The sequence below is a fragment of the Lates calcarifer genome, linkage group LG14 (genome assembly GCF_001640805.2).
Source record: "Lates calcarifer isolate ASB-BC8 linkage group LG14, TLL_Latcal_v3, whole genome shotgun sequence".
Taxonomy (NCBI): Eukaryota; Metazoa; Chordata; class Actinopteri; family Centropomidae; genus Lates; species Lates calcarifer.
The window spans coordinates 12,248,057-12,260,104 of record NC_066846.1 but is presented as its reverse complement, the minus strand read 5'-3'; the positions used below and the strand labels follow the sequence as shown (position 1 = coordinate 12,260,104).

Sequence of the window (12,048 nt, the reverse complement as noted above, 5' to 3'; positions counted from 1 at the left end):
TTCCTTTATATAGACAGGCCATGATCCCAGGAGAGGGAAAGCAAAGAGGGAGGGAGGAAGACAGAGTCACAGTCCATGCTGTGTCGTCCACCCCTCACTCCCTCTTTATCTCCCTTTTCTGGCCCAAATGTGACATTATGTGTTTGGAGAAAACCAGTTATTTCCCTAAATGAGGCCATCCAAACCCATTTAGTCCAATTCTTTTTTTCTGTGTGCTACTTCTCTCAGTCTCCTCCACACACAAAGACACTTTCTTCTTCTACTTCTACATGTATACATATAGACAACGTGAGCACAGGCAGACCAGACACAGCACACGTGATCGCAACATAAAGGGACCGCAACACAGAAACTCAGTGGGGGTAAAGAGGTCACTGAATGTGTGTGTTTCCATCTCGGTGCCACAGTGTGTGAATGAACTTGCAGTGAGATAAGGCTTTTATCAATCTGCAGAGTCTGTGTGTTGCAGTATATCTTTGACTACTGATGCCCCTGACCTGACACACCTGCAGCCACACTTATACAATGTAGACAGCATGCATATGCGAATGCTGCATATGTGGTTTACATAAGCAGGTATACAGTACACAAGACGCCAGCACGTGTTCTCCGTGTTGGTACTGATGATGTGACTGAAGCAAAATTTGTCTGGGCAAACCATTAGTTGTGTTTATGTAATAATTATCAATCCACATGGAGATTAATTAAGTATAACTAACTCCTCTACACTGGTCTTTTCTAGCAATTTCAGAGCAGTGGACAGGTACAAAGCAGCACCTGGGATCTAAGTCCAGTCTTAGGTTTTCTAGGGCAAATCAGGTCAGCCTGGAATAGGCAAGGATGTTTTTATCCAAAGGGAGTCCCGGCCAAGACAGAAACGTTGGACGTTACGTGCAAAACAGACTCACAACTAAAGTATGTTTAAACACTTGTTGAATTTCAAGACCGAGAGAGAAAGAGAGGATAAGTACGGTTGATTTTATCAAGGAGCACAGAGGATCACTGATGGATGTAATGGAAAATTCCTGCTCTGATTCCTGTAAGGTTGTTCATCACTGATGGGCCCCCAGAGGAGCATGAGACTGACAGGAATCCTGCGCCCTACAAACTGAGAACATCTGCATCATACATTATCGCCAAGCATGACTCATCAGATTGTGCCCGACAGGCTGAGCAGCTGCAGAGTGAAACAGCAGAGAGCTGAGACATGAAATTAAAGGTTTCTTGTGTAGATGATTATTTGAGCAAATGCAGGACAGATGCAAAATGTGGGACAAATGCAAAAATATTTGAAGGAACTGATGTGAAAACCAGTTATACTGACATGCACATCTTTCATCCTGAGCATGGAAAGTGCAGGACTATAGCTATTTACAGAGCACAACAATAAAAATGCTGGAACATAAAGTTTTATGATACTTGTTATCAAAGCGAGAAGTCAGCTATGCTCATCATACACTGTACATTCATGTGTTAGATGAATGTTATGTGCACTTTCTGCAATGTTGCCTTCACCTAAATCCATCCAAAAAGCTAAAATAAACAAATAAACAAACAACAAACTAAGATTTGGAAAGACTAAATAAATTTGTTCTGCAAATGGAAAATAGATGCCGGGTAAAAGCGTGACATGATCATTTGCCATGATAACAGCCATAAATCTGCATTTAAAATCTATTTAATGTGACTTTTCTTATTCTTTATCAGTTACTCCAAACTTCTTAAATATGTTGGTTCAGTTTTCCCTTTGTCAGCACAAAGCGCAGATTGAATCTGACCTCACAGGCAGCTAACTGTTGAATTTTACCTTGAATTATAACTGTGGACCTGATGATTGTGGACTTTGACCATTGCTGCCTAGGTAACTCTAATTTCCAGCTCTGCCACAAATGTCTTCTTTACTCTTAATGCTTTTTATGATAGTGTAAGGACAACTCCAGCTTTCAACATCCAAACGTTGCAGATTTGTGATATTTTGATGGCTGTTTGCGATACTTTTCAATACAGTTTTGCTCAAAGTTCATTTGAAACATCGCCCTATTTTACAAAATCCATCTGTGTGCTGAGGAATCCTAAACCACACTAAGTGTGACTGGAAACTTGATGATTGGCTGTTGTGTTTATATTGTCTTTAGCCATTCATGTCAAACAATCTTTCAGTTAATTACACTTTTCTACCTAACAATGTGGGTGATTCAAGTCACTGTTGGTACAATTCACTGGGCTGGGCAGGAATTCTGCCAAGGGACTCTTTAGCAGGGTTGACATTGAAGGTGCAGCCTTTGTCAACTGACCTGTGCCAGTTTCTCTTATAGCACAATCAGTCCACTGTCATCTGGTCATGAAAAAAAAAAAAACTCTGCCCACCCTGTGAACTTTAAACTTTGATTGCCATGAAGTAAAAGGAAATAATTCCCTTGGACAAACGGATCGAAGAAAGGTTGCAGACATGACCTCATCTGACCAGTTTTAAGTCCTCATGTGGACTGTGCAGGGTGAAGTTCGCTGAAATGGGTTACCCTGAATGCCATATAAATGTGAACAGGCCTTGACTGGAAGCCAACAGTTCTCTGATAGCGGATGTGGTGACAGTGCATGTCTGGTTGTCCCTTATCTCTCCCATTAAATGTAATCAGAAGTTATTTAGAGTTCAGCTGGAACATATAGTTTTTATTTAGTTTGCATTTCACAAAGGCTAAAGTGCTCTAGAAACACAAAACATGACAGGAAATGTTGATGATGCCTGAATGTATTTGAATGAGGTTTCTACCACCAACTGTTTTTCTAGAACTCAGAGTTTAGTTTCTTTTCCCCAGCTTTTCTTTTAACAAATTTATATTTATAGCTGTTTCTCAGTAACATGCTGCATTAGCTGACTGTTGACGCAGATGTTTTGTTGACTGTTCTGTCTTTGTGTGATCTGGCAAACTGTCAACCATCACTAGATTGATCGCAGGTTCATTGGTTTACAGAGGGACAACTCCTGTCTGCACATTCATATAATCAGAAATATTTTTTGCTTTTTTATTGACCTGATCCATTCAATAAGTAATGTTGATTACAAACATAAGAACTTGGCCGACTACTGTCTTGCATCACCCCACATGACATAAAAAAGGGTCCAACACTTCTAGAGTCTCCAGGGTTGAATTCTTCAACAACTATTGGATGGATAATCATGAAATCTGGTATCAACATTCATGGTCCCCGGATGATGGCTCCTATAAACTCTGGTCGTTCTCTGACATTTAATCTGGCAGCACAAGTGGATCAATCTTGTTCTAAACTTCAGTTCATGAGCAACAACTCTTGCAGACCAGGCGACAAAGTTCAATACCTAGATTAGCAGTTTCTGATCTGATGCAGTGCCATCCAAAACCATTAATAAATCACCATTTAATTTTTTTTTTTTTTACTGTATATTTGTGTCATTACATCAGTCTAGATTTGGTTAGGTATGGGTGCAAAAACTACTTGGTTGCTATTGAGGACAGATCGAGGTTTGGTTAAGGATAGGGAACAACCGTGCTGTTGGTAGATGGGAAACAAAGAATTGTCTCCAAGGTCGTGCTCTTTGAGGCTGTACATCATTGTCACACTATTTTCGCTTTTTTAAAGAAAATACAGAGTTAAGAGAGCTGGATACAGCGCCACCACCTAGCTGTGGCCACTCATGGAATTGAAACAAAAAAGTCCCCTGCAGCCTAAAAATTATTTTCCCTTTATAAAAGAGAAGTCTGTAGAACCTTTGACCAGAAATCTTGATCTGCATACAAGGTCACTTATTATGCTTTAATTATATATTTAAATCCATTTAATTTATATTTTTGAGAATTCTCACAGCCTAGAAAAACTGTTTTTAACATGCCATCTGTGGGCCAACAGCGGTGACGCTAAAAAACTTTTTTGCTTAATGCACTTAATAGGCATGTTTCAATTAAGTTAATGGTATGAAAAAAGTTAAAAAGAGTAAAAAAGTCACACAGTTGTCAGAGCCACATTAGCATGATAGCATTTACATGCTAGCAGTGCCAACAAGCTAAATGTTACGGTAATGTTAGCACGATATATCTGCAGGCTAAATGTCAGCAGCTGGTGAATTGGTTGGTTTAACAATAGAAAATCTAACTCTAAAAGTTCCAGCTTCTCAAATCTCCACAGGTTAGATACTGCATGTTCTTCACCACAAAACTTTGCTAATTCCAGGCATAGAGTATGGCAACAATGACACATCATACAGTAAATACAAGCCCTGATGTTATCTGATGTGACAGGTCACTTCTTCCCAGTGCTACACCTCTGAGTGTGACATTTATGGGAAGCTGTCTTGCTAAAATGTGCTTCTGTGTGTTATTTCAAAACATTACAGCATCTGTCACTGGAGATTAGGATGAGAAGGACAAAACAACACACTCAGATGCACACACACACACACACACACACACACAATCCCTTGAGGAAATAGTCAGGGAGGTCCTGTAAAACTGATTTCCAGTCACTTGGTAATTAAATATTACTGTAACAGACCAGCACTGCGGAACCTCGGGCAAAATTGTAACCTGATTGTAATCCACAAGAGTCATGTTTTTGTTCGGCATACTGAAAACAAGCTTAAGTTTAAATCAAACTCCCTACATGCATCATTTTAGAGGTTACATCGAACCATATTTCTGCCTGAAAATCACCAGGCAAAACACTTGAATCGTGATATTGTTTTGTCTTAATATTTTCTGGGTCAAAACAAGCCAAAGGTCCATAGGTGTGTTGACTGTTTTTTAAATAAATCCTTACGGGAAAGTGAGTTTTCAAATCCACAAATCTCCTGACAATGTCTGAGTCACATTGGCACTGATCAACAACCTTAGACAGATATTATCAAGGTTACATCCCATTACACTGTTGTTGTTCTACTGTGTGATACATGAAGGAAAGCATATTATTATTTGAGGTTACTGGGTCACTGAGAGACACAGGACTATAGTGCTGCTCTGGATGTCATTATTCACTGTAGCCTTTCCAAAACCATGCATGTGCAAATGTAGGATTAGGTGATGCACACTAAATCTAAAACGTCATTTACTGTTTACTGTTTATTTACTGTATTCATGTTTCACAGAGTAAAAATAGGTCACGTCTTATCCTGATTTATGTGCTTGTTTGTGTGTACATTTCTTTGACTATGTGTGTTTACATTAACATGTTTATGTCAACCCACATAGATACCCATGTTGAGGTGGGTGTGTCGGTAAACAGCGATGAGGGAACGGTTTCTCTTTGACCCACTTAATGTGTAGTACCTATTTAATACAGAGCAAAGTGCATCTCGTAACACAGTGACTCTGAACTTGTCCTTCATCTGCTGTGATGAGTCACAATTTACAGTAAAGTTTAAAGGCTCTGAAGCATATTTTATCAATCCACATCTAATAATGGATCCTATAAAGACAAGCAATTTTCTGCCAATCGATCAGGTTTTGGTACCACTTTCTAATATGGCACCATTTAGAAAGGGTATATAAACTGTAATTAATTGATTTATCAATCAGTTACGAGCCATTAATGCCAGGTTGTGTTCCTCCAGCAAGTAACGGTTTATCAAATTTGTGACGTGGACATGAGTTCTGTGCTCCACTGAAAGGTGTTTCTAATTAATTTACTTTCATATACAGTATATAATTTGTACTGTAAATAGCAGAAAAAACAAAAACTATTGAACAACAGAACAATAATTCAACAGCACCACAAACTGCAGCCTCCAAATGAATCATCAAATAATCGTCAATTAATCATCCAAATTAAAGCCCCATACTGGACTGTAAGCCAATGCTCAGAGTAATATATGGATATGGATAAATAGAATAGACTGTTGTCAGGTTTAAGGTGAGGCAGCAGGTAAAGAGTTAGTTGTCGATGTGGCGTTATGTATTGATTCACCTTCTGTTCAGTCCTTTTGAAAACTTTTGTTCTTTTTATACAACACGCTTTTTGTATGCGGACAGCTGCAGAATGAACCAGGCTGTTACTGTTACAATAAATGTTATATTTTCTGTTCCTGTTTTGTTTTCCTTATCATCTGTGTATTTTGAATTTGATAAACCATTTGTCAGTTTTGTTGCTGTGCACAATTTATCAACTTACCATAAATAATGTTTTGTTTGCATTCTTCTTGTCTTGACATAACATTTCAGGCACAAAAATGATATTTACATCCAAGGAAGTGCAATATTACAGGTTCAACTACTTGATTGCTATAAATCCAATGTAAGAATAACAAGGGTCAGAGCACTAAATTACAGAAAACTAGTGCTAGTGTAGTTTTGTCAAGAAGTTATTTATTCAACCTATACTGACAAGTTACCTAAATATTTATGTCAAAGGGCGTGCTTTGATTGTTTGTGTCCAGTTTGACTTTTTTTTCTTCATGTAAATCTCACATGACCGTCCTCAAAGGCTTCTCCTGATAGTGAGGTCAAGGAGAAAGAACAGGCAAACAAAGAAAAAGGTTCACAAAACTAGAAATGCAGAGTTCAGACACATCACTAAATGTCAACCAGACATAGACTACAAGATAAATACACAAAATATATTGGAAAACTTCAACTTAAATTGAATGCAGTGTTTTAATTGTGCAAATATATTCTTTATTCTCGGTGAAGAACAAAACTGGTGAGAAAACGAACCAAATTCCATTGTCTGGTGATGGAAACCTTATTAATCATCTTAGTGAATAGTGCCATCTCCTGGATGTTTTGCATTACTGCACCCTCCAAAGGATTTGTTTTACAATTTGTAAAAAGTTCTCTTACAAAATGCTTGCTTGCACCAAACAAGCCTATTTCTCAAAATGTGGTACTCTTCCTTTAAATCTTTCTACCTAAACTATTACTTGCCTAGTTCAAACATCATCAAAAAAGACAACTAATTAGGTTTTAGAAAACATGCATTTTATTTTATTAGTCATTTTAGTTCATAATAAAAATTGCATTCTTTTCTTTTACAACACTTTTTATTGTCTTTAACAATGAACACTGTTACACCTCTTCCTGATCCAACATTTTTAGTTCCTTTTTCAGGTCAGTAGCAGCACTTTTTTTCAAGTTTTTCAAGACCCCTCCCTTTTTAAATATGTACAAAATGCAAAAGTTCAGACTGTATACATCAAAAATGTGACATCAGAAAGGCCTTTACAGTTACATACAGCATGGCCGACCCCTTTTGTCCAATAAAATACTTCTGTTTTTGTTTAAGCAGTATCTAATTTCTCACAGAGGAACATGGCGTCACACAGTGGCAACATATTATCCAGAAAGAAAGCCCTGATGTGAAACAGATCAGGTTTTAAAAGAGAACGATACAGAAAAAAAAGAATGAATACACAGACAGGCAGAAGAAAGAAAATATTCATTAGATGACTGTGGTTTGAGGCTGAAAGTTGAAGATGTATTCTACATGTGTTTGTCTTCAAAAGTGCCATTTCAACTTAGTTGAAACAAAACCAGTGGTTACTCCTTAAAGTAAGTTAGTTTTCTTAAAAGGTGCCTTTGATGTTTAGTCATGTTCATTAAGTTGCAGCATTAAGTTAAGTTTTAATTTGTGAAGTTACCCTGGAGCTTAATTTAGTCATAATACCACTTAAATCAAGTTAGTTAAATTACTCTCAAGTGGCTTAAAAGGCAAATCCCAGTAGAAAAATAACATTATATTGACTAGGAATTTAGCAATCAGCATATTCACCTGCACAGTGCTTTCTGCCACGTTAGAATCACAGCAGAATCATTCCACAATAATTAAATCAGAAAGTCGGGACTCGCTCTTGTCTGGACAGCCCATAGTTCACATTCAACAGCTGCCTCTTAAAGTGCTTTAACAGGGATGATGAAGATCTGAAACCACAACTACTTCCTCCTTTTCCAGTCTCGAGCTCGTTATGGTTAGCCACCGAGCTGTGGATCAAACAATCATCAAATCTTCCCCCTTTAAGTCTCTTTCCTCAGTGGTAAGTGTATTCGAGCCTGCTCCCGAGTCTTTAGCGACATGTGCACGACTCGGCCACCATGTCCTCCAGCTCCCTGTATTCCACCTTCTTCTTGTGCACGACCAGCACGCTCATGGGCATGTACTTGTAAGGCACGCAGGATGGAGGAGGGACGTCCCCGACACCCAGGTCGTTGATGACCGTCTGGATGATGGCGTGGTTGGGGGAATGGTAGCCATAGTGGAGCACCCTCGGGCAGTCACCTTGACAGAACCGAGGGTTGTACACTGGCGGGGCGATGAAGTAGTGACCCCAGCCGAGCTCGTCGAAGGAGAGGCGGAACGAGTGGAGTTTGCAGCGGTTCTTGGGCGCGCTGGTTTTGCGTTTGTAGATGGGGATGTCAGAGATGATGGAGGCAGAGGGGGAGGTGGAGAAAGAGGAGGAGGAAGAGGAAGTGGGGACATTTTTCAGAGCGTCCAGCAAAGGATCTTTCGGCTCTGAAGATGAGGAGTCTTTGGAGTGACGGCGGCGACGAACCAAGGGATGCCACTGCCCCATCCGTCTCATGATGTTCTCCCCTTCAGCCCCCAACAACTCCGCCATCCAGTCCTTCACCTCCCTCTCCTCCTCCAAGTACAAAAGAAGAGATGGGACTTCAAGGTGAGGTTCCTCCCGCTGTCTCCCCCAAAAACGAATCCACCACCACAACAGGCTGCTGTCCTCTTCAGTGAGCCCCGGCTCTTTGCACCAATACTGGGCTGTGAGGGTCAAGTGTCCCCCCTCACCCCGGTCCTTCCCCTGAAGGACGTGTCCCGTAATGTCCGTCTCCGTCCACTGCTCGTGGGGCTCCAGAGTGACCAGACTGTCTGGGCCCAGCGAGGTGATCTGGGCTCTGCAGCGGAGCGGCTCGAGGGCCTGGGTGGTGCTTGGAGTTGTGGAGGAGGAAGAGGGAGTGGATGAAGAGCGGAGGTGGATGAAAGATACTCTGATCAGCTGCTCCGAGGGAAGAATGTCAAGGTTGTACTGTACTGTGAAGGTGTAGTGGTGGTCTGAAGAAAAATAGAACACAACATGACCATTATTTACAGTCTATTGATACACTCAGTCCCTTTCTGAACTTCTTAAGATTACTATTATTTCAATATCAGCCCAAATTAATCTCAGTTTTCACATGAGTAATCGCTAACTCTGCCAAGGAAGTTATGTTTTATCCCCTGTCCGTTTCTTTGTGCGTTTGTTTGCTTATTTGTCAGAAGTATTATGCAAAAACTACTGAACCGATTTGCACCAAACTTGGTGGAGGGCTGGGACATGGGGCAGTGGCGAACCCATTATAGTTTCGTGTGGATCCGGTTAAAGGGGAGTTTATGACAAAGAATCATGTACATCATTAGACTACTTCCTTTTCAGTCATACCAGCTACCAGAAAGCTTAAACAATCAATAGTCCTAATGTTTAAAAGGCTGATCTGCTGGGTGTATGACTTCCATGATTTATTTGGGGGGTTTTAAACGTTATAATAAGGAGCATTGGGAATTCAAAAGACTCCGGAAATGTGTTTGGAGTCGATGTATGAAACATAATAAGTTAATGGGGCATCGGCAGTTAACTGACGTACATATAAAGTGATCCCAGAGCTCAAATAAAACCTTTCCGGTCATAAAACCCTTATCCACTTGATGCAGGAACTGGCTGTTCTGTAGCTGCTACTGGAAAACAGATTACACGCAGATATTTAGGGAGATTAGTAAACTGGCTCCTTCACCTCTGGACGCTGGAAGGTAGTGCACCGACGACGCCGAGGGTCTCAGCAGGCGGACCGTGTTGGAGCCGAACTTTCGGTACTGTTTGGGTCTGCCGTCCGGTTCGGCCGCGCTCCTGTACAAATTGAGCATGAACTGTACGTTCTGGTCCGCTCTCTGCTCGTCCGTCAGCGGCCGGTGGTGCGCGCCCGTGTGCTTCGCGCTCTGGTGGGAGGCCATTTTTCGCCCAGGTATGACTCCGGTGCAGGTGGAGCACAGCGATAAGATAAAACAGGACAGGATGTAGAGCCGCAGTAGGGTCATGTTGGTTAGAAAACCTCTGGTGCTAGCGAACTCCACCGACAAGGCTATAACTGGCAACCATCCTGAGCACGGCCGAGGGCGCGATTTACAGGCTCACCTGATCACTGGCCATTTTAGAGGTGACGATCAACTTCCTGGAATTGACGGTGACCCCCAATTAACCCTTCGGGTGTGCGTGAGCCGCCCACAGGAGCGCGAGGAAGCCACGTGATTGGTGCGTAAAGGTGGCAAGACATTATCATCAGTTATTAACTAATTTACTTGTGTTCATTATTTGTTTGCATTTACCTTGTTTTGTTCTGCACTTATTCTTTGGTGGAACAACGCATTTTAAAATCTGGACACCCAAATGTCACAACAGACCTAAACTGCAATGAAATGTTGTGACGAATATGTTCTTTACTGTGTCCATCCGCAACTTTTTAAAGGTAATTTCAAGAGGTGAAATCTCCCACAATTAATACAAACCCACATTTTATTCAAGAAAAGCAAATTGTACCAAAGAACAATAACCAAAAATCTCCAAAATGATATTCTGACTGTAGCTGGAGTTCAGCTGGAAGAGAACATCACATCTGAACTTTTTGACTTCAATCAAAGGAGTCAAGTTGCTGCAGATAACCTGCATAACCTGCTTAATTTAAGTATATTAAAACAAATTAGTTGATGTCAGTGTTTTTGATTGCTTTATATCATTTTGTTCTTTGAGTTGTTGCCTTTAATAATAATAATAATAAGTTAACACTTATTTTAGACTGTTTAAATTGCTGATTGCTAAATAAATATTTGGAGGTATGTTTGAGATAATGCTTTAGTCGCACAGATCCAAGTACCTCACCTGGGCAATTTCTGTGCATTATTTTCAGTTAAGCTAAATGTGTCTGCATGGTATAAGAAAACCACGACCTACATCAAACATTAAAAAACTGGTTTAAATATCAGAGACCCAAGACTTCCATCCTCACAGTGCAGAGAGTAAGAGGACAAACAGAGCACCACAATTTAACACGACCAGGAACATAAAAACATCTGTCATCTATCAATGTAAAGTCTTTATGGACTTTTAATACTATGGTCGACATGCCTTATTGTTTTATTGTTCAATAAAACACACACACTTTATGTTGGTCACAATGGCGCCATCAAGTGGTAGAATGACACCACTGCATCGGTTTCCATCAGGTTTGTTTGATTTTTCTATAAACAAAGACTCATTCCATCAGAATTCATTTTAAATATGCTATTATCACACATACAATATGCATAGTGGACTTTGAGGGAAAATCTTAAGTGGAAAAAAAAAACTTGATATTAGTATCAGTTTCAGTACCAAGAGTAATCTGTTACTTGCTGTCTTGGTCTTTGGTAACATCTTGCATCTTGGTTTTCACTGTGGTGTAGTTTAGTATTTAGACAACTCCCAGACTATTTTTAAAAAGTCTGGTTGCAGTTTTTTTTTTTTTTTTTTTTTTTTTTGATTTGTTTGTTTGTACTCAGATAATTTGAAGCCTTTGGGATCACTCTTCTTCATAGCTTCTGGTAAATGAATCAGTTCTCAACAGGGAGGAGTCAGATGAACAAGCTGAAATGTAAAACCTGCTAAAATGAAAAGAAATGAAAGAACCACGTGCTGGAGAAACTTTTTTTTTGTCTTTTAAACTTGATCTCACATGAAAGCAGCACTCACCACCAAACCAAATATTACAGTTCAGAGTTTCTGAGAACATAACTGGGTTGAGAAGAGGGAGGACAAAAAAAAGGTCGTCTGATCTGACCAAAACAAACTCCTCGTGGTCTGGATGAAAAGTGAGATGTCTGGGCATGTTCACATCTGTCTCCCTTTGATTCCCTCTATCTGTCCCGTCTTTGCTTGGTTCTTTTTCTCGAACACACACAGTGTAGTCCCTCGTTCACATACATGCACACACACAATCAGTTTAGTGGCACTGCATTGTGGTGGCATTCCATAACAGTGATTATCTACAATCCCGATCATTTCAGTCTGCA

General features: G+C 40.2%; 1 protein-coding gene across 1 annotated transcript; it reads right to left on the bottom strand.

Moving 5' to 3' along the window:
- Positions 1–6,976: 6,976 nt before the first annotated feature.
- On the bottom strand, positions 6,977–10,418 carry bmp15 (bone morphogenetic protein 15). Its single transcript, XM_018703791.2, has 2 exons — positions 9,741–10,418; positions 6,977–9,024 (listed from the first exon to the last, which is right to left on the bottom strand). Exons 1-2 carry the CDS (start codon positions 10,039–10,041, stop codon positions 8,027–8,029), a joined length of 1,299 nt encoding a protein of 432 aa, XP_018559307.1. The 5' UTR covers positions 10,042–10,418; the 3' UTR covers positions 6,977–8,026.
- Between the last annotated feature and the right edge of the window lie 1,630 nt (positions 10,419–12,048).

Excerpts from the sequence above, each read along its gene's own strand:
- bmp15 (XM_018703791.2), bottom strand. The coding sequence starts at position 10,041 with ATGACCCTACTGCGGCTCTACATCCTGTCCTGTTTTATCTTATCGCTG. Across the intron at positions 9,025-9,740 it reads CTACCTTCCAGCGTCCAGAG|ACCACCACTACACCTTCACA; the intron begins GTGAAGGAGCCA and ends ATTTTTCTTCAG.